Here is a 27,323-nt window from a genome sequence, read left to right on the forward strand (position 1 = left end):
ATACCAAATACATATATACAAGCACAAAAACATACATCTAAATGAAAGGGTTATGAAAACATGTATTAAAATGTTTTTGAAATAGTTTTGATGCTTTTCAATTAAATGAAACAACTTTTTCGACCATAAATAATGCAGCGAGGCGAACACATGAAGTTTTAAGAAAATCCTGTTGCACGTTGCTCGTGTGGCCGAAAACAAGTTGCTTTCAACATGACTGCAAAGCGCATACAAAATTTACCAGTCTGAGCCATGTTACTCCTCTGCTAGCACAAGCATTTTTAGCATTTATAAATCAGGATTTGTGGCCAGAGTCTCGATTAATCAAACTACATCAGGGACGTTAACCAGAGATGATGAAGGCTTCGAGATTTGGCTCTACCTTGATTGCAACAGAGTTGAGTTTTACAAAGAGCCCTGAATATCTATCAACTAAGCGACTCAGTTCAGCACTAAAATCCAACACTTTTTATTAGCCCAAAAGTGGAAAATTTGCAACTGACTGCAAAATACTTAATCACGTTAAGAAATAATTTATTTTACTTAAAAATATATATTTTTGGTGCAATTTATAGATAATTTTGTGGGAAAGTCTGCCTGCAAGGCTGAAAGTTCTTGGCCTTAAGACTGTGACGGCATTGGTGTGCTGATTTGACAGGTATTTCTGAACCTTCAAGACTTGAACATCTTAGGCTTACAGCTGCCTTGCCAAAGTTTCAAGATCTTGCCCGTAGTCTCCAAGCATATCTTTGGAAGGTGAATAGTGAAGCTGCTAAAAGTCACAAGTCTACTTCTAGATATCTAACAATAACAAGCCATAAATAAAGGCTTGTATAACTTAAAAAAACACATTGTCGTACAACATACCTGGGTTTATCAAAAAAACATATACTGGGTTTATCAAAAAAATCATAACAATTCAGCTGAGCAGCCTTAAGCCATACAAACATATTTCAAGCTTCAAGCTCTCGTTTCAGCAGACAGACAGACTGAGAAACAGACGAGTTAGCAATGCGAACCTGGCGAAAACCAATATAGACCTTTTCACTTAATGAACGTTTGTAAATACAGAAAATAATAATAAAAAAACACAGCAATAAATAAAAGCAACTCGGGTGACATTAAGAGCGAAAAAGGCACTTAAATGCGACTCGCGTAACTTTAACTAAACTAAGTGACCTTTTTATGGTGCACTATAAACGTAATCTGAGTCAATTGTGATAACAACAATCAGCTACGGCTACAGCTGCCCGAGTGGGCCATAAAAAACAACCGACAGCGACTATAACAAAAAAGAAGAACAACTACAAGAAGCTGCATTAACAAGCAACAAAACGGACTGTAGATTGCATAAGATGTTGGCTCTTAAAAAGGAAATTTTAAATGAAGCGCAATGCATTTATTTCTTTCCCTTTTCAGCTGCCTCCCCCGCTCTTCCTCCCCTACTCCCGCTATCGCTATCTCTCGCTGCTGCTGTTCGACAAGATGCTTAAAGGATTACAATTGCATTGAGCAGCAAAAGCATACAATGGCAATGAGCAGGATGAGCTGCTACGCACAATGGAAACTTGTCTCGCAATTCGAAACATTTTTAGTTTTGCTTCTTTAAAAGTTGTTAAAAAGTCGCAACGAGATGTGCTTTCTTTTTGTCGTGAATGGCTCAAATTGGCTGAAATAAGCACACGGCCATAACAATGGCCCTGGCAATAATAACAAATGCTCACTACAATTAGCTGGACGGCTTTGTTCCAATCCAGCAGCAACTAATCAAGCACTGACAGCTACCCAGCTGTGTGTGTGTGTGTGTCTGTGTGTGTTTCTAATTCCATGACAACCAACATACGACAGGCGACAACCACAGCATTGACCAAGTAACCAAACACGTTCGAGCCACCCTAAACCACCCAAACCATTCAATCACACACACGCGCTGTTGGCCTAAACCGCCGGCACTAATTTGTTAACATTTAACAGCAATGGCAGCTGCTAATGCCTGCTGAAACAACAACAACAGCAATGTTGTTCTCGAAAATTATGCCACGCCCACAGGCAGCTGCCAAACAGTTGTGCAACAGCTTTCGCCGTTCGCTTAAATAAATATGCAACTTTATTATTCGCACAAATTCATCACGAATAAATTTGCCATTAATATTGAAAATATTCGAGCTTAAATAGAAATATTTATTTTTGACCTTTAAATGCAATTTAAATGCATAACGATTCAAGCCTGCAAATTATTTAAATATTGTTCACATTTATAAAAGCTGGAAACTTGAAAACTTAAAGTCAAAATTTAGTTAAATTAAAAATTACTTTTTATAACAGAAAAGAAGAAGAAACAAAAATTGAAAATAGAAAAAAACTTAAATTGTGCACTGCTTAAAGATGAAGTACAAGAAAAATTTACAATTCTTAAAAAAAATGTAATCATTCGAGTTCGGTAAGATTTCGAAGTTTGGAAAGAAAATACAACTTTTTTTGTTTTTATTAGCAACCGTCAAGCAAATTGTGGTGTAATTTAAGATAGCCCAGATTGGCAGGTCCAGAGCGAGTAATAGGTTTAATCTACTGACGTGTTAGGTTGAGAGTCAAGTAATTTTGATGGTTTTCTCGTCTGCTTATCAAGTGCAGTTCAAGCATGAACATGGGATTTATGGCCACCTCCTGACGCCTTCAACCCAACTCAGGGAGAGCATTGGAATTTACGACCATCAACCAACCGCAAAATGATCGACTGTAGGAGCAGACGAAATACGATTATGCCATATGCTCAAATTACGTGAAGCGGGAAACCATGACAGTAGACATAAGCATACATAATAGACATAAGAATTTGTTATAAAAGGCATCAAGAGCTGCTCCTTATAAGTTGTGTTGTAGCTCAATCATTTGGTTAGGTGCTCAGAGTGAGCTCAGCATAGAGTCTTGTAACTGATGCGATGCAATGCAGCATAGATTGCTCTCCTCAGCTGATGTACTCAGAACTGATGTACTCTTTGCTTCACTGCTTTATCTCTTCGTCTCATTCTGTACTTATACTAAACCATATGCTACATAGCATACATATAATTTCCAATATATTTGAACTCTCAACTTAAAGTCTTAGCAAAGCTCAAATACGACGCGCCAGATTTGTGCGCATTTCAGAGATGTCAGCAAAATGTAAATGAATTCGGAAGGCAAATAACAACAGCTTGACGCAAATTACATGCTAATCACCTTCCACATTTTGTAAATCAAATCCGGACAAAATTTACAACAAAATTTAATTTGGGCGAAACACAAAAAAAGGTAATTTAGCAAATTGTGTTGCCTTGGCTTTTCATATGGGTAAAATCAACTTGTAATTTGCATAATTTCATTTAAATGCAATACAAATGCGAAATCTCTGATGGCTGACTGACCTCTGTAATGCTCTCTCCCACGTTCTCTCCTCTCTCGCTCGCTCGCTTTGGTCAGCAGAAATCCAGAGTTAAAAGCAACGTGTTCCGATTGTCAAGCAGCCTGACACGCTTCCTGGCATCAAATATGAATTGTATTTACATATAAATATAAAGACAGAAGACTAAAAGTTAAGAAAACTTCTGTCCGAGCTGACGTTAAATCAAATTGACATTTAAGCCGAGGCCAATGGGTCAACTCTTGGCATTTGCATAATAAATATGCATTTATATTTACATTTGCCCACGCGCTCTCTGTCTCTATTTCTCTGTGTGTTTAACTGTATTATAATTACGATTCAAGAATATGGGCGTAAAAACATTAACACTTGCACACAAAAGTCAACAGCATAAATAGGGGCAAGAGGGGCGCTAGCGGGGCGTGGCAGTGCGCCAAGGCGAATGCTGAGCGCACTTAGCACTTTGTGAGGCACTGGAAACAAAGTTAAATGCACTTACTTCAAAGCCCCTAACAACAACAAATGCTGCGCAACGAGTTGAGCCAAAAAGTACGACCACACACACACACACACACTAGCGCACACACACACACAGCCACACCCAAATGGCAACAAGGGAAACCACTTAAAAGCAAAGCAAAGGCAGCCATGTAAATTTCTTTAACTTTTTTTCGCTCATATTTATTTAACACATTTTGCACTAAAACGTGCTAGTGTGCATGTGTGTGTGTGTGTGTGTGTGCCACGCCTTCAAAATTAAATGCTGCAACGCTGTCTGCTTGTACTTCTGCAATTGGATTACATGCGCTGCTTTTCCATTTTCCATCTTCGCCATTTTTCTTCTGTTTGTGCAACGCGCTTTATGCCTGTCTTTCAGGCAAGAGAAAATCGTTTCTCTTATGAATTCCTCTCGTTAGCTATGAACAAGCAGAAGAAGCACAAAAAATTGTGCAAAGAAAAGAAAATGCGTATGGCGAGGTGCTTGACATTTCAAAGGGCTTTCGCATCAGGCAGGTGGCATGGGGCGCGCTGCAACAGACAATGGGATCAACAGGAGTCTGGATGGGTGTGTGGCAGTGGGTGTGTCCCATCAATTAAAGAAAGTTCATGAACAGCTCTTTGTAGTTTTTATACGCATGACGAAGGCAGCGTAAGGCAGCGACTGTCTGATAAGAACTCGGCTATTAAGTTAGCTGTGAAATCTAATTTGAATATGCGAAGAAAGAACAACTTTATGTCTCGTTCAGCAAGCATATATAAGTATATATATATATATAAATATATATACTTCTATATATTTCTATATCTTACTTCATTTTGCACTCTGCCTCATATGCTCTTCCAATTAAAATTACAATTCCCAGTAAGGTCCTTAGGTCATAAAACCAATTAGCCGCGCTTCACTCACTGCAAACGTCGCTCAACCTCAGCCGTGCTTTAAAAACTGATTTAAGAATATGAAAGGAAATATTAAAAGTCAGACACAAGTGGCCACAAGAGCTTGCCGCATACAGCTTCTTGCAACAGGCTGCCAACTGCAAAGAAAATTTCCAACTGACATTTTGCCATAAATTGCAAATTAGTTGCAGCTGCTTGTTGATTATTTATTTATTTAGTTTGACCAATTGCAACTTATTCAATTTGCTATTGAACCAATGACAGTTGGGGAAATTGACGGAAAATTGTGAGTTTTCCTTAGCACTCCATAAAGTAATTAAAAATTGTTGTAGTGCAAAAATGGCGCTCGTTAAAATAAAAACTTTTATTTGATAATTTATGACGTTTTGTGTGTGCGCTGCGACGCTGCTGGAAAACTATGTAAAGCATGGTACTCGAGGGGCTGGGCGGGGGCTGCTCGGAGTGGGGGTAGTTGGCGGGTTGGACACAGGACACGCACAAGATGCCGTCGGATGTCGTCGGAAGCGCGCACAAAAAATTCAATTAAATGCTCAAGTGCTAACCACGAAATCTACAACGTTGCCGCTGTCAGTATCGCACACACACACACACCAATACTCACACACAGATACACACTCATACACAGAGAGTTAAGATGCCACCACAGAGACATTCATTGTGCGTTTTTGGGCGGCTCTGCTGGCATCAAGGACGACCCCAGGCGGAAATGGAGACCAATGCGAATGGAGTGAAGCAAGAAGGTGTGGGGAGGCTGTTGAGGGGGCAGCATGGTATGGGGCCTGGTCGCAGCTGGCAGCCCATGTTTGCAAGTGTACTTGCGTTAAGGAATTTAATTACCTTGCGGTCGGACCATAATTTTTGAAGAGCTGTGACCGCGCCAACGTCTATGGACATATTTTCCAACTTTTTATACCTGCAGCACTTTCCTTCCACTTTTTGTTATATTCTCATCACATTACCTAAGATTACATTGACACTCAGCCACGCTGAGATTAAGACGACAAGCTCTGAATTCTATTTAAAGAAATTATATGAATTATTTAGCGCATAAATCTAATAAAAATACTTTTTCAGCAAGCAAGCTAGACGGCCAGTCAATGGGCTTAATTTAATTAATTATGCGCATAAAGAAAGCTCTAAATAAGTAGAGAGCGAGGAATGGGAGAAAAGGAACAAGGAAAAACTCAAATTGAAAAGTTAAAGAAGAAAATTTTGCAAAGCTTTGCCATTTGATTGCAGTTGAAATAAGTTTTTGACATTTCTGAAATACCACGAACTTAGTAAGCCATTTAGACTACGTTTCAATAGTTACACACGTACACACACCCACATTGGGCTTAGCTCGTAATGCTCTTGGCAATCGCTCAAAATGCTGTTTGCAAATGCAACCCAAAAAGACGAACCGCCAACGCGCTTTTACTTAGCAAGTTTACTAGCTGGCTGGCTGCCCTTGGCCCCTTCTGCTGGATGCGAAACGCACTATCGCATGGCAAATTGGTTGATAACAATGAGGAGCTACGCAAACAGCAGTCAAACGATGATGACGACGACGGCGGCGCTGAGCAAAGCAGCCAAACCAACAAACCATTCAAAATCAAACTAACTAAGTTTTCCAGCAGCTAAGGGCTAAAGGCTAAAGGTTGCGGCGGCTGGCGCAGGCGGCAGGCGGCAGGCGGTTGCCTGTCCAAATGTTGTGGCAGCTGCCAGCCAAGGCTGCTGCGGCAAGAGTCGAGTCACAAGTCGTGGCAGGAGTCGCAGCAGCAGCAGCAGCAGCAGCAACGGCACGTGCCAAAAATCGAGCCAAAGTGCCAAAGTCGTTTGCCAAAGCAGCATCCACACATACTCAGCGTGCGTTCTTTACCAGTTAACTAAAATTCTACTTCTTTTTGTTTGTGAATACCCTGTATATTGGTAAAGATAGTTTTGAGAGCTGTGAGAGACTGCTGTGAGATTTATAGTCGTTTATCAGGAAAATACCTGCAGGTATAGAGTATCAAATACTTGTGCCATAGTTAAGATACCATCAGAGCTTGTTTTTCTGGTGGAGCAGTAGAGGCATGGAGTATGCGAGAGTTGTGCTGCAGTTAAGTTACATTCATAGCATTTTGGTCATGAAGTGGTGTTGGGGAACAGCGTATCAAAAACTTGACCCTCAATCAAGCAACAGGGGTTCAGATTTGGGGTAGGGTAGGAAGAGCTGTGTCACCTTGCCCTGTGAATCGTGAAATCGTAGGGTTACATAGGGTTACATAGAGAGATGCTATATGTGATAAAGCTGTTATATACATACCCTGTTTATAGAGAAAAGATGTAAGACGATTAAGATGTACTTCGTGCTTAATTTCCAAGTAAATCAGATTTGAATATAGGGTATTGAAATATAGAGTATTATAGTATGGGCTATCAGAGAATTATGAGAGTATTCAGGAGCATTCACTGTCTGTCATAAAGCTAACTAAAGATATAGGGTATCAAATAGTTATCCCTTAGTTAACTCCCTTCCTAAAGGAACGCCAGATTCCTAACAGCTTTAGCCCAAAAATAAATAAATGTAGACTAATAAAGGGTATCAAAGACTTGTGCAATATATAGTTCGATTCAACTTTGGGTAAGGTAAATAGGTATATATCATATATATCATATAGATAGATTATTCATGTGCCTGCTTAAGCTGATGCCTTGGCTAAATTGTAACCACTCCTCAGATGAAGCACAAACCAGAAGATTCTTACATATTCTTACCCCCTCTAAATCAATTACATCTATAAATTTATATTTATTAAATGCTATATTCCCTATCAACTAAAAAATTCTATATTCGTGGCAATATCTGCTTCTTACTGGGTAACTGCTCGTCGGACATGCACCATTTACTAAATCTTCTTGTGCTAGAAAATTTGTGTCAAACATTTGCATTGCGCTGAGCTGTGGATGGGTGAGCAGTTGATTTGGATGATCTGTTTGCGCCCTTTGGCCACGTTTGTTGCTTGTTGTTGTGGTTGTTGTTGTTGTTGCTGCTGTTGTTGCTTCTGTTGTTGTTGCTGTTGCTGGGAGTCATCAAAACACATGAAAATGTTTAAAGTTTTGCTTTTTAGTTAGTTTTCGACTCGCTTGGCTGTTGGTCGAGTGGATGGGTGGTTGGGTGGTTGGGTGGCTTGTGTGTGGGTTGTGGCATAAATCCTTCAGCTTTGAACTTTTTTGTTTAAAACTTGTTAATAACAATTCGAGCGGCGAAACTTTTTTACAATTTTTTCCTATTTTTCTACAGCTCTGCTTACACTCTCTCTCTCTCTCTCTCTCTCTCTTTCACTCTCTCTCAATCTCTCTATATCTATATATATTATCGAAAAATGTTCAGCCATTTGGGTTGTTATTGTTGTCGATAGCAATGATGTTGTTTGTGTTGTTGTTGTTGCTATTGTAGCTGCCGGCGCACAACATCCAAAGCTCATTTATCACAATGATGAAGTTGCAGAAGCGTGCGCCGTGTAGCAGGATGCGAGCCTGGCGGTATGACGCCCTGTCATGCCAAGTATTCGATATTCAGGCTTTTACTTTAATCATAAACTGCTACCCACACACACACACACACACACACCCGCACACACAGCGTCACAGTCATGCAGAGACACTTGAAAAATGCAAAACATGTTGCCTCGTCAATGCTTTAGTCTTTCTGCTTGAGAGTACTTTTTCTATTTGTTTTCATTTGCCACGCCCCCAGAACAACCCGTTGTGCATGCTGCATGCAGTTGTTAACAACTTCAATTGCGTTGATGATTTTGTTTTTAAGTGCTTGTTCCATGCCCCATGTTGCCTGTCGTCTTGGTTTGTCACAGTTCTCTAACGTTTCTCAAATCATCTACTCAATATATTTTTGCTCTCGCTCTATTTTTTCCTTTTTTGCATCTCTATGACAGTCGCCAATCTGGGCGGGCTGAGTGGGTTTGAGTAGTTTCGACATGTTTATTGTTTTGCTGCTGCAGCTCAGAAGACTCGAAGTGGCTTAGGTCTTGTATGCATATAGCTGAGCTGTCAGCTGGCAGCTGGCTTATTGATGCCAAAGTTTATTGCAGTTGCTTGAGTGGGTTATTAACTTGTTTTGTTACCTGCAAATATAATTGTAAATATGCCATAAACTCCAGCCGCTTCTACTGCTGCTACTGCTGCTGCTTCCTTTGCTGTTTTAATTTATTGATTAATTTCAGCACATAAATAAAAAACTCAAATTTAATTTTGTCCTCTTCAATTTGACTGCACTCAAAACTCATTTATCACACGCAACTATTTTGTCATTTTTCTAAAAAATGTTCGAGCGAGCACAACTGACTGCGTGATACCCGTCTATGCTAGAAACTCAGATGAAGTTATTACTCATTTGCTAGGCTTTATACCTCTGTCAATAGTTGATAGTTTGTATGTGCCAGCCTTAGCGGTCATAGCCAAAATTATATTTAGACATTAATGTCATAAGATATTTAATTCAATAAAGTTTGTTTCATTAAACATTAAATATATATGCTTTGTTTTATTATCATTTATACTTGTATTACTCTAAAAAAAAATCATCTGATATATATCGAACTCAAAATATCTTAAGTTGTCAAGTGAATAGTAAGTATCAATATGCCATGCCCCAATGATAAAATCAAATAAACTATTATATTTTTTAAATTAAATTATTCTTGTTATTCTATTCGATTTACCTTCAATAGCTACAAACGGTCATCAGCTCACTAAGGCAGTCGCATTGGCAGCAACATGAATTTCTCACACAACCCAATATACTCTCTTTGCACTTGCCCAAATGAGTTTTAAAAAAGTACAAAAACGAGAGCGAGAGAAACGCCGAAAATGTCCATTAATAAACGACAATTAAAATGGGTTCAAATCACGCTTTGATGCTGCCCGCAGCTGCCGTCGTCGAGGCACGTTTTTTTTATTAATTCACAATCGCAGCGACGGCGACGATGGCAGCGACGCTGGCAGCGCAGCTGCGGCGCACAAATTTTTCTTATTTTACAAAATTGATGACCTCATGACCTCAGTAGCAAAATATGAAAAAGAAGAAGAAGCAGATGAGAAAACGAAAATAATGTGCAGTCGAGTGAAGGCCGGCGGCAGGGCATTGTCTGGCCATTGTTTGGCACTTGGGTTAAGATGTTTCTGAGTATTTATTTGGGCAAATTCTTTAAAGTCAACGCGTGCTTATCAACGACTGGCCGCACCCGCACGGTAGGACAGTCCACAGTCGTGCTCTGTTATCGTTGTTGTTACAGCTAAGCCTTACAAATTCTTTATTAAGATGTTTAACCAAACGTCGGTTTTTGGTCTCTTGGTCTCCTGGTCTCTGTTGCCTTCCACACAAAAAACTGGGCCAAATAAATGAGCAAATATATAAAATGATTTTCATCCTTTGTGTGCTTTTCGGCTAGAAGGGACTCAGAGCCAGAGAGAGCGAGAGAGCGAGAGAGAGAGAGAGAAATAGCTGTCAGACATATGTTTATATGTTGGCCTGGCTGGACTCTAACCATTCGCTCATAAGCCCCAACAGCGCACAAATATCGAAAACTAATTTCATCAAATATTTACGGCTCATAATAAATCAATTTGCACATTGATGCCCAGTGAAGAGAAGCAGCCGAAGCTCAAATGCGCTTACCAAACGTGAATGAAAGGCAGAATAGGAAAATCATATGCAAGCTGTTGAAATGGCTGGGAAAATTTCAGCTAGAGTTGATAGAAAAATAGAAATCAATTCAAGTTAAATATTATATTTATATATTTATTTTATTTATTTTTGCTGCTTTGTTGCCACATTCAGATTCAATTGAAGCAATGTCCCTTGAATAAGCTTATGTACAGCTTTATCAAATCAATAACTCTTGCTGAAGCCTGAACATTTGATTAATGCTGCAGAGAGAAAGCAGCAGATATATTATATATAAATTTTCTATATTCTCAATCAACACTTCCAGGCAACTCTCATTCAGTTAGAGTACTCGCCCATTCAGTCAGTCGCGCGCACATAATTAAATCAAGCATACGCAGCTCGGGCCAATGCGTTACGTATGCGCTGCGTGTGACGTCATAAAATGTGCTGCTGGTCGCTTTGGTCGCGCTTTGGGCCATAAATCAAATTGGCAAATCCAATACAATGCGAACACCTGCAGCTGCAGCAACTAAAAAATAACAACAAAATTTACAATTATAAATCAGTGAGCGGCCGCTTGACCTGCGGCTATTTGCAATGCGCTGACGCACTAATTTAGCCCTTTTGGCATATTGATGGATTGATCAATAACAATAACAGCATTAGGCGTGGCGAGTATTTAAATGCATTCGACTGTCTGACAAACGCCAGCAGCCGAATCATTAGCATCAAAGTAAATTTACGTTTATTGATATTAGCCGCGGGCCAGCTGCCCAGCCAGCCAACTAGCCGACTGGCCATAACTCAGCAATTGGCCAAACATTTATATCTATATACGATATATATATATATATATATATATATATATAGATATATATATATGTATATAAATTGTAATTTGTATAAAAGGCAGTGCAAGGCGTCTTTGCCGCTGGCCAAAGTCAGTTTGGATGTGCTTTGGGCCCAATGTATGCAAAATACTTGCCCGTAATTCCTTTTGCTCGCTCGCTCGCTGCACAACTTATGCAAATGCCGGACTCGGAGTTTGGAGGTGCGAGTGGAGGAGGGGGAGAGGCGCATCGGCCATGCCTTCGCCTCTGTCAAGCAGAAAGCAAAGCAGTTGCTTTTACGGCGCAATGCATATTATACAATATATATATAACACATATATATACATATATCTGTATAGAGTGCTAGTCCAAAACGTATCTCTGTGTGGGAACAGCTCGAAGTTTGCTCTTCCCATATATATAGGAAAATTGCATGTTTCACTGCAATGAAAACAAATCGCAAAATTACCATAATCAAAGCATAAAAGGGGATTTTTCTTCTTTCTACAGATGCCGCACCCGCACTCTCTCACTCTATCTCTCTATCTGCCTCTCTCTCTCTCTCTCCACTTTGTATGTTGCATTCACAATTGTCTTGTTGTCGCTGTTAGACAAAGGGAAATTTTGTAAAGTTTCGCACAAAGTTTTCGACACAAATATCTCTAAGTAATTGGCCTCGTTTGTCGTTTGTCCAACAACAAAAAAAGAGAAGAAACTTGCAAATTCAATTTTGAAATCAATATACCCGATGGCACAGCAATTGATGCGAACATTTCACGAATTGTTTCCCAAAAAGTTTCTCGCGTTGCGGTTATTGGCTAACTGAATGCAATGCGTGGCAATTTATATCGAAATGTGAATAATGAATGCGCATTTCAGAAGACCACTTGGACTTGGACCACTAGACAAATGGAGCGAGTCCTTATACTTGAGATAACTCAAAAACATAAGAACTTTTGAAAGTTGTAAACTATAAATGTTTGGGACTAAAGAGATAGTCCCCAGGGACCGACTTTAGCTGTTAAGACGAAAGTTTTCTTATGTATATTAATTTAACATGGATGCTCATTGAAAGGAAAATAAATATATTTTTGTTTATTTTTTTAGGTATTGTTAATAAGACTCAAACTTGCTTCTCTCTTCCACCGACAACCTAACAGCTAAGTCAATCAGAATCCCATTGGGTATAGGGGTTATCACATATTTACATATATCAGCAGCTCCATTTTCCACTCATACAATCATATCAACTACTTTTTACTATACTAACCTCATTTGAACGTAACAGTCACTTAAAATCACATGCAATCCACAACATCCACAGCATCCGCACTCCACACATAAGAATAGTGCTGTACTGTGCGATAGCTATCGCTAGATGGCGCTGCACAGTTTGGTTCTTGTCTTCACTAAACAGAAATCTAAATTTCATTTCACATAAATAAATCCAACATTTTATTGTTTGCAGTTTTGTTTCAGTTTATATATAAAAAATTACTACTATTAGCTAAAATTTGAGACTATAGGCGTTAAAATTTTGAATAAAAACAAATATCAACTGGAAGACAATAATTGACATTGATATGTTACGGGCACAACTACAATTTATGACTATGGACGCAACACAATTTTACGATTTAAGAGCTAGGAACACACAGGAGACAAATCTAAAATTACAAAACTAGGTACAATTATTGCTTCGCGGTTGTTGTCGCTGTTGAAATTCGATTGGGAATTTGTTCTATTGCGATTTTAGGTGAATAGTTTAGCTTTGACAGGCTACCACGCCCATTTGGGCGACACCTTATCAAAGTTCCACTCATCGGGATGACCCTCGTGATTGCCATCATCCAGGCTGGTCATCTCAGACCATTTGAACGGACCGCTGCCAATCCTTCTCATCGCAATGGCCCTCATATCATTCCGCACCGGCCGCCGCTCCGTGATCAGCTCCAGCTCCGCCAGAGCAGCTGCATCGTCTATGGTCACACTGAGCCGCTCGTCTCCAATGGCAGCGGGCGCTGCCTGATCCGCCTGATTATCCACCACCTGGACGTGGCCCTCCTCAAGCGAACGGGCGTGCGCATGCTGCAGCCGCAGAAAAATGGGTCCGGCAAAGGCATGATAGTCGCTCATGCCGAGGCGTGCATTGTAGGAGAAGAGCTTGAGGTCGATGTTGCCATAGGCAATGGACTCATCCCCCAGCAGATCGCCGCGAAAGCCGTGATTACGCAAGTACTTATCCACAGCCTCCAGATTGGTCAGTTCGGCCTCCTCAGCGGCCGTCAGTGTGTGATCTTCGCTGTAGTTGTCGCTGGAGCCGCCGCTAGCCTTCAGAATCTCTTCGAAGTAGGGCACTCCATTGGCCAGCCAGGTGGAGTTGCCGGCCAACAGGAAGCGCTCCGTGACATCCTTGCTGTGCATAAGCCCCGGCAGCTGTTCCGCTATCCACACCATGTTCTTCAGCTGATCATGGCGCTCGCTGATGGCCGCGTTGTCCTTCTCATTCACTGCCACCGGCGCATCGTCGTGCTTCTCGTCCGCATCCAGCGTATTGTACAGATGGTCCTGGGTGCCCAGCTTGTTTAAATCAACGGTGATCCACTGCTTGGCACCCGTTATCGGATGCCGGGCCATGGCACGCGCCCAAGTGCGTCGATTCTGAGCTATGCGATTGGCGGCCATGACGCGTGCCACAAGTGGCACCATGTTCTCCACGTCCACGGCTTGCCACATTGTCAGATTCTCGTTCTTGATGCCAACGCCGCCCACAATGGACTGCACTTGCCGTCCCTTGACCACATAGAAGTCATCCGTGGAGCCAACGATGCCTGGATAGCCAGTGAAGGTGATGTCCGCACCGGGCACCGTGTTGCTGCGCGTATCGGGCGAGAAATGGTAATGGAACTTGTAGCGCTTCTGTATGCGCAGCATGGACGAATAGCTGCCTGCAGTGCTGTGACCGAAGAGCAGCTGCAGCAGCTGCGGCGACTGCTCCTGGCGCATCAGCCTCGTCAGCATCGATGCGCTGGGCAAAAAGAAGTTCTTGCTGCCCACCTCGGCGGTGCCAGTGCCATTGGCCAGCACATAGTTCTCATAGTAGATCTTCAGATCCTGGATATCAGCGGCAGCATTCATTAGCAGAAAGTCGGACAGTGGAATTTCCTCCTCCAAGTCGGAGCGAGCGCGTGTGGCACCGCGAATATAGCCCGTCTCCATGCCCTCCAGCTGATTGAGCACCAAATGCAACTGATGCCAGTAGTGATCGTGCTCAGCTTTAGCCGCCGCCTGCTCCTTTAGATGTTCATAGTTGCGGGTCAGCAGATCGCGCAGCCACTCGCAAAACTTCTGCGAGCTTTCATCACGTTCGCAAGACGATGAAATTGTGCTAGAATGAGGAGAGCAATGAGCAGCTGCAGATGGATGTGATGGATGGCAGTCACACTTACTTGGCCCACTGATTGTAGATGTTCTTCCAGGTCAGCGAACCCTCTAGAATGCCAGCAGCATAGGCCTGCACCCAGTCTGGATAACTGCGCTGCGTTTCCACCTCAATTTGTGCCCAACTGCAAGGGATCCCTGGACGTTAGCAAATCTGTTAGCTGAGAGCATGGATGGAACTTACCCATTCTCATAGACAGAATCCTTGTAGCATATTCTAGCCACGCCCTTGGGTATGTTAACCAAATCGTTTTGCTGTTTCCAATTCTCGATTTGGAAGCCCACCTTCTTCGTCCAGAACGCGGTCGCACAGTAGGTGCCATCGTATTCGGGCCGATCCATATAGCCGATAAAGAATGCACCGATCACCAGCAAGCCGGCTCCGATCAGTATATACGTGCCTATACGCGTCTTCTGCCATGATGCACCAACGACTTTCAACATTGTGCCGTCCGTCTTGAAGCCGCTTCAAATCAGAAATCTATACAAACTTATGCCTTGGCCTATTCTGGTTAACTCTGCTCTCTGGGGCGATGCTGTCTGTGATTGAGTGCGCTGCTCACTCGGCTCGGCAATAGTTGAGGTCGGCGCGTGCCGCGTAGGAGTGGCCCAGTTTGATGGCAATCACTTGGCCAAAAGCGCCAGGATGTGTGTCCTGTATCCTGCTGCAGTTCCTGCCGCTGCCGCTGCTGCTGCTGCTGCTGCTGCTGTTCTTCTTCACGGTGGCCGCGCTGTCAAGCGAAACGGCCGTTTGGTTCATCGGTGTTGTCGCTGCTCTTGGGCAGTGGCTCAAACGGTGATCAATCGAAAAGAGAATTATTTCCAAAACTATGTTAATGCCTGGTCTACGTGTGGTGCAGTTGGTTGCTTGTCTGAGTGTGTGTGGTTGTTGCCTTCTTGCTGCTATGTCCAGTAGCAGCAGCTCAGCTAAGTGTATCTATGGCGCGTCCAAACTATTTCAATTTACATAAGATCAAAGTTTATCCCTGGAAAATGGATGTGAAAAGGAAACATTAAGTAAATTGTATTGAACTCACATATTCACTATATATTAAAGATCTGCCCTATATTATACTATTTGAAAGGCATTTCTCTATGACGTCGGCTCGTCTATTTAAATGAAAAGAACGCCCATTATTATTCGCTTGGTCTAAATATTTATACAAAGCGCATTTGCTGCTCAATAATAATAAACAATTCGCCTTTATTTCAATTCAGTTTGTAATTCGTCTCAATTAGACTTTTTGCGCCACGATCTCGGACTGTAATTCATGTCCAAGCAACGGCAGCCCATCAAAATGCCTCAATCTGTCCAACTAAATCTTAACTTTGGCAACATTTCTTATTTCTCTCGTGGCGTAAACATTTTCCAAATTATTTTCATATATTTGCTTTATGATCCGAGTGGATCTGGATGTGGCGCACTTTTATGGCACTCACAGCTCAGTAAACACTCACCCACCTGTTCCATCTATGTGTTTCTCACATCATAAATTAGTTTAAGCATAGAAAAGTCAAGCTTCATAAATCTGTAAATGATGTCAGTTGTCTTATTTAGTTAGTGGTGCAACATATGCCTGCCCCGCCCCCTCACGCTGAATAATATGTGCTTTGAGCAGCTCATGGCCTTGTAAAGGCGGAATATAATGGTTTGTAATTAGAATTTTGAATCGAATCGAATACAACATCAACTTGTGCAACTGTTTTATAAAGATAAACAAATTGCGTATACGCCCCGTTGAGCGTTCTATTTTCAATAGATCGCAAATTGTCGGGCACGTGGAATTATTTGATATGAAATTCATGTAAGCAAATTAATTCACTCGACTTTCTTGTTGTTCTTATGCATATATTGAGTGTTTAAAAACTTTCATCTGTCAGCTATGAAATGCCAAATATTTTGCACAGCAAAGCATCAATCAATCAAGGAATCAAACACATTTCAGTTTAGTTAATATATGAAAAGCATTTGCCATTTGCTTGACGACTGAGTTGCCTTTAGCTAGAGCTTATTCTAAAAGGGTTTTTCTAGTTTTTCTTTCTATATAATATCATTAACTACTAAATTTATATTCTATTATATTTAGTTCTTAGCTCTTACTGCTCACTTCTTCATTTTGACTTACCTTTTTTGTTTCCCGGGTCCAGGAAGCTTAAATATCCCAAGTCAACCCATTTGAAGTACTGCAAGGAGAAAGAGAAATATAAAGTTAATAAAATAAGTGGATTGTTTAGTCTGCTGTGGGCAAATCTTAAAAGGCGGCGCCTCCAGTCCCTAAATAACATTCAAATCAAACGCTCAACAGTTTTGTATTTGTTTTTTCAGTCTAATCTATAAAGTCAGCTCCCTTGACTGGCCAGACTTTGTTTATGTAAAATATTTATGAAAACGTTGCGCACGCGCACAAGTTCAACGATTTTATTCAAATGTATTTATTTATTTATTTATTCAGATGAAATATGAGCCGTGACCAGTTGATTGGTGGTCCCCCGGCAGCTAAGTGGGCCTGGCGACACTTGAATTGGAGCACAGGCCACTTGAATTGATGTCTTGCGATGTTAAAGCTCAATTGGCGCGAATGGCAACTAATCAAGCCAGCAGCCACTGCTCTTCAGGTCTCTTAATTGCTAGACAAATTCACCTGAATGGGCAATCTAAGGAGTTGGGAATTACAACAGCATTAAGCAGCAATCAGTTACAACCACTTGGGAATTATAAATATTCAGTCTCGAATGTGGTTCATAGTTGAAGCCAAAGTTGAAGTTGAATTCGCTCCTCAACTGCCTTTGCAGATGATTAATTGTATTTATGTCAAGTTCTGGGTAGTCCCCTTTTAAATTAATTGCAACTGTTAAGAAACTGTCAGACAACTGATCAGCTGACCAGCTTAAACCAATTTAAATACACATATTTATGAACACGTTCTGGCCTAATGAGTGTCGACACTTCATTTCGCTGGAAATCATTAGCAATGCTGATTACTGAACGGCATGAGAAGTTCATTTTAATGATATTTAATAACTGATTTTCTTCATTTTGTGTCTGAATCACGAGGTATTTCGCAGTGAATCACACTGTAGACTCCATCTGTAGTGCGCATTGATTGTTTGCTTTTTGCAGCTAGCCAATATGAAATTAATTTCATTTTCGTTTCACTTGGGAAAATAAACAAGTGAAAAGCAGCTGCAGTCAATGGAAGGAAAGCCAACCTCTACATGTCTGTCTAAAGGTGTTTTCTTACTTTTGTTTAAGCACATCAATGTTTTATATGCCCTGGCTAAATTGGTTAAATAGGCTAAAGTTTATCTTTTCAAATGTAGGTTACAGACAGGAGAAACTCAAGCCGAGCACAAACAAAAATACTGCGTCTATCTGTTTGCCTATTTCTTTGTATATGCATCTTTCTATACGCCTCGATAACCAACAAAGTTAGAGAATTGTTATATAATAAAACCAAGGTACCCATTTATCACTTTTCGATTTGTTAAAATCGATAAATATCGATAGTCTTATTTGGGTTTTAATGGATATATGTACAATGATTCGATCATTGCTAACGCCTCTTTCCTTAATGCCTCTTGCCCTTCCACACTTAATTAGGATTGCCATCAGTTGGTTTCAGGGCATTCTCCCGTCGAGCATACCCGCCAAGAGCACCCTTCCTTGTTTTTATACAACTTTACCCAAATTGATTTGCATTGTAAACGAATGATCATGTGATTGGCGTCAAGGCTAGGAAAATCTGTCAGTCATGCAGCCGCTCACGAGCTGCCAATTGCACGTTGAACTACGCCAAGTTTCGGCCAGGTATAAAGCCTTTAGTAAAGTTTGCCAATGACGTCAATAGCCTGAGAGCTAACGTAGCCTTCTAATGCCCATAAGCTTAGTCAAATGTTTGACGTCTATTTTTCTTATTTTTCCCTAGAAAGCTAACTGTAGTTAATTAAGTTTTATTATCGTTATCGTCTCTTGTTTATGCAGCACACAAAGTTGGTCTTGTCTTTATTTTTGCTTAGATGTGAGCAGCGTACATGGCTGATTTATAGACTTCAAAGTGCGCATTGCAGCAACTCAACTAAACTAGATATTATATAGATACATACATGGATATTATCATATGATATGCCTTGGCAACTGTGTCGCATTTTCATTTTTTCCAGTGATTTGTCAGCCCAATCAATCAACTAAGTCGACTGTAAATAATTGACTTAGTCGATAGCAAAGTACTCTGAATATGTCCAGACAGAAACAGCCCCGTTTCAACTCAACCCAACTGAAACATTGATAAGATTGCATACATTGTGAAAATATTTAGCTATGCTGCTGTCAGTCTAGACACACTCGAAGCAACAGTGGCTAAAATTCCGGTCGGGCGTTTACTTGGAACTTTCCTAAGATAAACAATATCAATGCCTATGATTTATGGGAACATTCAGAATTGAAGCTTTTGCGCTAACTGTACCCATTAGTAGAGCACTCAAATAATTCATTTTATGCTAAATGATTCTATCCACAAATCAAGTTCTATGTGCCTGCCTTTTGATAAACAGCGATAAATTAAATACGTATACAAAATAAATAAAGGAAAACATATAAGAAAATATTCATAGACATACTTAAGTTTTCCTATCAATAAAAATCTGAAGCTAACAAATAATTTTTAAATAATTACTGCACTAAAAGCCAACGAGCAACGAGCAGCCCATTTCCTTAACTAAATAATAACAGATGTATTCAAATTTAGAAATGGGCAAGTATTACGAGGCAGTTCATGTATCCAAAACGTGATGGAAACCTTAGGCAGGCAGCAGATCATCTGCTAACGCGGCTCATGCATAATTCAATGGCTGCGCCGCCGCTCAGTTGGCAACAGTTGCGACCTGTCGCCGACGTGTGAGCCTCAATTTATGCTGAATGAAAAGAGCTCAGCGAGCATAAATATGCAAATCCATGCAAAATATTGTAATACAAGCAAATATACGTCTCGTATCATATCGGTCAATCAATTGTGCTTGGACACTCGATGCAATGGAAAAAGAAGCGCTTAGCTGTGCCGCTGCCACGCGCCGTCCGTTGGGAAACTCAACGAAATTGTAAACTTACTTGAAGGCAACTAAGGCAGAGCGAGTAGATTAAAGTGAACGACTAGTTAGATACCCTGTGCAACGACTCAAGCTCAAGGAATGTATGGAAGTTATCCATAGAGTGGAGTAAATACTTCAAGTCAAATTAGTTCTTTCTTGATCTTACGATTTGCTGAATTAACTAGAGTTCCATATCGATATTTATCGATTTCATATAAATCAAAAAGAGTTATTAATGTACAGCACAAGCTGTATAAATGTATTCTAAGTAAAAGACTTCAAGTATATAGTGCTGTGAGAAGAGCGAAGAGATACGAACATAATGACAGATAGAGGCAAGGTTGAAGTACAGCTCAGACAGACAGACGCTCTATACCCACAAATTCCTAATACTTGGCGATAGTAGATATACTTTACTTTCCTTCATATAGACATACCTAGCTTACAATATTACAGGTCTACACATTCTCACTGGTTTCAGGGTATACAAAGTGTAATAAAAAACTGCTACCGCCACTGCCACTGCCACTGCTACTGCAAATACAATTTGAACGAGAACTGCACGGACAACTGATTACTGTTTCAGCTTATATCAGAATCGTCAACATTATTGTTTGGAAAGCAGTCCAGACGTCGCGATGACTGCTGTGTTAGCACACGTGTCAAAACAGTTATACAACACTGGCAAGATCAGTGATTTGTCGGCTATTTGGCAGGCACTTCCACCTAGTCGCGTGATTAACAAGTTAAAGCAGCTATATACTCTATATATAAATTGGCTGTGATTGAAACACGCAATTAACAGATCGCCGCTGAGATGTTATTGATGATGAAATGCTAATCAGCTAAAGGTTCATCAAAGAACAATAGACTTTGACTGTGATGTGGGAATTTTTATGAAAGAACAAATATTTATACACACAAACAATTTGATGGAATGACAATATAAATAGAATAATAACTATATTAAATAATATAAAAAGGAATTCGTTTTTCTTCGCAACTAGTTACAGCTCCGATAATGTTTCCGCAATTAATATTTATATGCTTTATTCACTGGAAAATATGGAAAATATGGACAAATTTTTGAATGTATATTTCATTAGAATATATTTTATTTATAGCACAGCACAGCTGTTTTCGTTGATACTTCCTAGTCAATATATAAGCTGTATGTAAACCCAGACTTCATAGTTCCTCTTGAAGATCAGTTTTCGTTAGTTCATTTACCTTTATCAAATATTCTATTTTAGATACACTCAGCTGTTTTTCACACACAAAAGAAATATATTTATCAATTTCCAAAATTATAAAATTGGGCTTTTTTTATTTTAAATATATATATTTTCTGTAATTTATTTTTGGTTATTCCAACACTTAAATAGATCAGCCAAAAAGCGGAAAAATCTGCCTAGCCAAAAGATTATATATGTTATATGTAACCGCGCTTCTTAGAAGATAATAACGACGTCAATGCGCAAGAAATTTGTGTGAAAATGAATTTTCGCGCGATCTCAACCGGTTGCCTTGACGTTTCCACCAAAACTGACAGCGAGCGAAATTTTTTGGCGAGCGAACCGAGCGGAAAATTCGACAAGCGCCGACAAGCGATTCTACGTTCGATTACAATTTGTACAGAGCAACGTTGTTCTATTGAACTTGGCCGCTTGTCTGCGACCCTCGAACGAGATCCAATTCGTACAGCCTGTCAAGTGCTGCGCCACAGCCAACCTTTGAGCACGTGGCAGGTGCTGCTATCTCGAACTATGAGCTAATGCACTCGACATATCATCAGAGCATATTAATATGGCAAGCCATGCATTTATCAGTTGCGACTTGTTCCGAGGCTAAGCAACGCACGTGACCATCTGCCAACTGTCGAGCAATCACATTTTCATGCCACAGCGAATTTTTAATGGAGCATTCAGCTAAATACCCTGTACAAGTGAGGCAATCAGAAGTATATGATCTGGCTGTAGGAATTATGTATTTGCGCTGCAGATCTTTATGAATGAACTGCAGATTGTCTGTTGATGATCTGTAGGCCCGATACTGATCAAGCTCGTTAGGCTAACTGTTTAAGCCCACTTTCTGCATTTTGAACTAAATATCTCTCTTGATCTCTGTAGATAGATCTCTGTAGAGCTGTGTAGATTTCTTTATATCTCTGCAGATTTGTGTAGATCTCTGTGAATCTCTGTGGATCTCTGCATAACTCTGTAGATCTCTGCTGAGATATGCATGTTGATTTCTATAAATCACTGTAGACATCCGACATATATGAGCTCTGCTAATATTAGGTCAACAATGCCTGTTAAGAGACTTCAAGGTTTCTTCAAGAATTGTTTATTTTTTGACTCTAAAGATATAATAATCAAAATGAACGCTGCAAATTCTGCTAAGCTCGAAGCTGCTTTTAATATGTGATCTGTAACACTATCAATTGATCTTCAGCCGCAACTTTGATAGAACAATAGGTGAGATAATATAACGCTAACATTCATAGTGAAAACTTCAGTGCAATTCTTAAAGCTGCTTTAACTATTATTTGACCAGTCACTTTTTGTAACTGCTTAAAAAGTTACTAAAATATGATATTAAAGAATTAAAAAGATAGCTAATTAAGTTAACAAATTAAGTTTTAGTTAAAAATCAGTTAAGATCTACAATTTGCAACCGGTTCGCCAAGGAGACGTTAACAAATCCATCTAAATGATGGGGCCTAAAGCAAAAAGCAGTTGTATTATCATATAATAGAACAGTCAAAGCTGTCAATGCTTATTTTTAGTGAATCGTTTGCATTCGAGTTAATTATGCACAGCGTCATTAAGCATCAGTTCCATATGTGAATCCGCTGACAATTGACTTTGAATTGAGTCGAGTCTAGAGCTTTCCGCATAGTTGAGAATTGGCAGTCAGTTAAATGCGCAGTTCAAGTAAAGAAAAATTTCGTTACGTATTCATTTTCCCAGCAAAACTTTCTTCAAGCTACAATAAAGTGTCTTTGACATGTTTTTGGGGTCAATCATGAGACATTTTAATTGACATGAAATTTCCACTTGGCTGTCTGGCTGACTGGCTGCCTGCTTCAATTAACAACTAATTAAAGAGGGCTTGTTGATGAATTGCCCAGGCATTTACATAACTCTAAATGAATTGTATGCAACAAAGTTGTATATACAATAAATGATCATATGATATACACTCTTGCCCCCACAAATGCCGCTCTATATCAAAGCTATAAGAGCTAAAGTGGCAGCTCTAACTCTTAAGCTTAGCTCTTGAGCTCTTAATAAGTCTCAACCGTTCTGAGGGACAAGAACCTCAAGGATTTTGACCTCATTTTCTGTCTGCGTATTTGTGAGATACAATAGCTTCCCCCAATGATCGCGCCGTCTGCCGTCTGCCGCTGTCTGTCCGTATGTCTCTCCGTCTGCTTGTTTGCCTGTCTGTCGTAAGCCGCCTGGCAACTTCTTTGGAGAGACCGGCCGCCTTCGTTCGCTTGTGATAGAAGCTGTTGCTGTGCTATATCTCCCTCTCCCTCTCTCTCTATCTCTCTACTCTTTTGTTCCTGCCTTTAGCTTACGGCTTGCCTTTATAGTTATTTTTTATAATTGTCTTTTATTTATTTTTCCTTGATCGCCGTCACTTCTACAACAACAGCTTGAGATCTACAAACCTAAAGATCTTTGGTTAACCGACTTGAACTTTCTGTTGCCAGGCAGCCTCAGGTATGCACTCAGGCACGTACGTGTTCGAGGTAATTTAAGACGATTTGCAGCATCTAGGTCATTGCCTTAAACTTTTACTTTTGCTGAATACCAAATATAGGTATACATATTTGTAGACAATATTTCATTTGCATTCTTTACCCAAACTTTAGATTTTCCATATTGAAGCAATTTTCTATAATTTTCACAGCATTTATACTCGAGCTATACTTCGCAGCTTTGTCGTGGAATCTAAACTGAAGTCTTATAAGATTTTGGTTCTTCATCAAGCTGTCGCTCTGTAAGAATCTTATCTACTCAAAGCAGATAAACAGTAACAGCATCAACAACAACAACATCAGCTGGAGCCGCAAACAGCTGTCTGCGTAAATACTTCATTTATTTTTGGATGCTTTTGTGGAGCTGCCGCTTTGTTTACATATTTGCGAGAGATAAGCGCCGTGATGCACTGAGATCTGCCTGCCACACTCTTTCCCGTATAACACGATCATGTGACCCTATTCACCTGTCCCAGTCTGTTAGCACGTTAAACAACGCCTGAAGGTCTATCGATGAGACATACATTGAGCATTTTTTTATCATATTTCCGGCTGCGAGTTCCAATTCAATTTGGGTTTAAGCACAAGGTAATTGGGCCTTCAGTTAATTGCACTTGACTCAGTTCGAGTTGCCACATAGCGCTATCAACATAGAGTGAAATTGGCAAAAGCAAAATGTATAGGAGTAAAGTACACATATAATCGAAATGGGTTCCCCGATCAGCAGAGATAAGCGCCTAGCTTTACGGAGGTGAACAGCAGATGACTCTAGAATGCTCCAAACGAGCAAAAAAGTTAGCAAAATAGAAGATTCGATGAGGTCTAAGTTATCTTCTATGAGGCTTAGATAGCCTCTATATGGGCTCGTGATGAGTTCTAAAAGAGATCTAGATGAGTTCTATAGAAGCTCTATATGAGCTCTGAGGCCTAGATAATGTCTAGATAATGATTAATTTCTAGATGCAGTAAGAATGGACTCTATAATATATAGATGAGCTCTGGGGGAGGTCAAGAGGTTGAGTTCAAGATGAGGGAAAAATTAGATCTGTAGATGAACTCTAAGTGATCTCTTAATAATCTCTAAATGATCTCTAGACGATCACCAGTTAACAAACAGATGATCTAGAAATACGATCATATGATCATCTATGTTGATTAAAAAAGCTCTAGACAAGATTAAAATAAGTTATATTTGTCAATAACACTAACTCTATAGTTGATTAGCCATGTCTGCTGCGTTTCTGGAAAAGTCCCAATCAGCAATCTAATAATTTTTCCCATCACCTGTAATCTCTGCTCCTGTCTACTGATTTAGTTGAGTAGAAAACTCCCGATGAACTGGACCTGAGCTACAGGTCACACTCATCGCACTATCGTGCAGAACAACCCCCAAAAACTGTTCAGTCATGTCTGCTGTTGCTCTTCAGTAAAAAAGTAAAAAAAAACCCTGATCTGTAATCTCAGCCCGTCGAATATGCGCATTTGCATTTGCCGTACGTACGAAAATAGACAAACAATATACAAAAACAGAGGAAAAATAGAAGTGCGAATTATATATGAAATTATTGACCTTATTTCAGATAGCCTAGTTATATAGTCATGGAGTGTGTCGGCGTTTACCCACGTTTCTTTCTCCACAGGCATGCAATATTTGCTTAAGTGGACGAGCGCGCGTGTAGTCAAGCCCCTTAACACTTTGACAACGAGTATTAAGTAACTTCTAGGTACTACCCATAGTTATGTCAACAACTGATTGATCGAAATATATTATGTGTGATCTACTCACCGGAAAATGTGTATGGCTGGTGAGTCACGCAAAGTTTGCGCTGTTGATTGTTTGGAATTTGTTGACGAATTGTATTTAAGTGAACTATAATAATCGTTTTTTTTTTTTTTGTAAGATGTGACACCTTTATAGATTTAGTTTTAACACGAAACAGCTATATAGTCACACAACGCGCTCGTGTTAATTAACCATGAAGGGCTACATTGGAACCGCACTGGGAGATTTAGTTTCTGACTTTTTGCTTTCAAATCACTTAACAAAGTGCGCTCAACGCTCGTGGAAATGATAATAGTATATTTAAAGAAAGTGTGTAGAGTCTTCTGTTGACTGAGGAAATTTCCGATTGTTGCTATGCTATGCGAGGCAACTAACTAATTATATGCTGTGCACTGTGTGTGTATATGTTGCATATGTATATACGTATGTACACACGCGTATGTGTTTGTAGAGCACGAGAACGTGGCGTTTCTCTTTTATTTATATTATCTTTATATTTACTGTGTAGCTCTTATGGCGCCTTCACTTTTGCTTTATGCATAAACTTTTAGTTGAAGCAATTGCACATAAATGCGAAATCGAAAGACAATGAACACGATTTACAGTTTACGAACAATAAAAGAAAAACTCTGCGATATCTTCGCCTTGGACGACAAAATTACACGTCCGACGATCTCCGTTAACAAATTTCAACTGAGCACTGAGCAAATCGTCCGGCACAGCGCCAACCAAACCCAACCGACCAAACCAACCACCAGATCCCTCAAACGAAATCCAACAAAAGTGTTGCATAGCCAATCGGCTCGGTGAGAGGCGATCCGCTGAATTACACTCGACTGCTTGAGTTGAAGTTTTTGTTGTCGAAATTTGTAAGAAATATTAAATATTTTTTATATTCGGTATATAGCAACTATAAATATAAATAAAATTATATAAATACATACAATCTAATGTATGCTACTAAAATAAAACGAAAACACTTCCCTTAAATGACAATTACATTAAAAAGAGTATATAAGCAATACATCCCATACATATTATATATTTTTAAAAATATTAATTTATATATTAAAATAACTATATTTTTATTTTGAAATTGTTTTGATTATTTTTTTAATATTTCATTAAAATTATTTATTTTCATTACTTTTTTGTTTAATATTTTTACAATAATTTCTTAATTTAATAAACCCATATTCAATTATTTTTGTTCGAGTTGTCAGTTTTGTATGCAACTTTTGTTGCGCAGTGTAATCGCACTCTCGCCACGTTCAATTTGCGACCCACTGAGTAACGTTTTCGTCGCTCCAACCCTGCACAGCTATAGGCAAAAGAGACAGAGAGAGAAAGAGAGCGAGAGCGAGATCGAGAGTAAATCATTGAACGATCATTGACATAGCAACAGAGAGAGCTGTTCTCCCAGTCTTACAATTTCACAGTTTCCAGTCAATTGAGTTTGTATGTTGAACTGTTAATCGTGACGTCACGTCCAACTGATAACACACTTGACACAGCCTGAAGCAGAGCTAGTGAGAGAGAACGAATTGAGCGGAACATCCAGCCTTATGGATACGCCCCTTTGATTTTGGCAACAGCAAGCAATAAGTCACCCAATACCTGACGCGTGTATTAAAACGTGTGACGATAATTGGCTTTGGGTAGTGTGATAGATAATCTTTGTTGTATTTTTAATAGAAAAAGTACAGTTGGATGTTATCAGTTTAGGCGCAGGTAGGCAGCGTGCTGCATTGCGAAACACAAACAGTTACGATGAGTAATGCGTTACGAAAATATCATAAAGTTTTAACAACGGAAGTTGTATAAACGTTACAACGTATATAATACTTATCAGGCTTTTCTCTTTGCTCTTTTCTTCTCTGCGATTAATAAATAAAATATAATAACATGTTAAAATTATGACATCCGCACTAAATTAAGATTTT

General features: G+C 39.8%; 1 protein-coding gene across 3 annotated transcripts; it reads right to left on the minus strand.

Moving 5' to 3' along the window:
- Positions 1 to 12,807: 12,807 nt before the first annotated feature.
- On the minus strand, positions 12,808 to 26,078 carry LOC111601688 (putative phospholipase B-like lamina ancestor). 3 transcript variants are annotated; one of them, XM_023318394.2, is made up of 5 exons: positions 25,384 to 26,078; positions 16,870 to 16,927; positions 14,928 to 15,729; positions 14,752 to 14,868; positions 12,808 to 14,690 (listed from the first exon to the last, which is right to left on the minus strand). In XM_023318394.2, the coding sequence occupies exons 3-5, from the start codon at positions 15,185 to 15,187 to the stop codon at positions 13,082 to 13,084; spliced, it is 1,986 nt and encodes a 661-aa protein (XP_023174162.1). In that variant the 5' UTR covers positions 15,188 to 15,729; positions 16,870 to 16,927; positions 25,384 to 26,078; the 3' UTR covers positions 12,808 to 13,081. The 3 variants fall into 3 exon arrangements, with proteins under 3 accessions (XP_023174162.1, XP_023174164.1, XP_023174163.1); XM_023318396.2 differs by lacking the exon at positions 25,384 to 26,078 and adding an exon at positions 23,701 to 23,760; XM_023318395.2 differs by lacking the exon at positions 25,384 to 26,078 and adding an exon at positions 21,059 to 21,151.
- Between the last annotated feature and the right edge of the window lie 1,245 nt (positions 26,079 to 27,323).

Source organism: Drosophila hydei, unplaced genomic scaffold, assembly GCF_003285905.1.
Source record: "Drosophila hydei strain 15085-1641.00,03,60 unplaced genomic scaffold, DhydRS2 tig00000001-arrow-pilon, whole genome shotgun sequence".
NCBI classification, from domain to species: domain Eukaryota; kingdom Metazoa; phylum Arthropoda; class Insecta; order Diptera; family Drosophilidae; genus Drosophila; species Drosophila hydei.

Excerpts from the sequence above, each read along its gene's own strand:
- LOC111601688 (XM_023318394.2), bottom strand. The coding sequence starts at position 15,187 with ATGTTGAAAGTCGTTGGTGCATCATGGCAGAAGACGCGTATAGGCACG. Across the intron at positions 14,869-14,927 it reads GATTCTGTCTATGAGAATGG|TTGGGCACAAATTGAGGTGG; the intron begins GTAAGTTCCATC and ends GATCCCTTGCAG. Across the intron at positions 14,691-14,751 it reads ATCTACAATCAGTGGGCCAA|CACAATTTCATCGTCTTGCG; the intron begins GTAAGTGTGACT and ends TCCTCATTCTAG.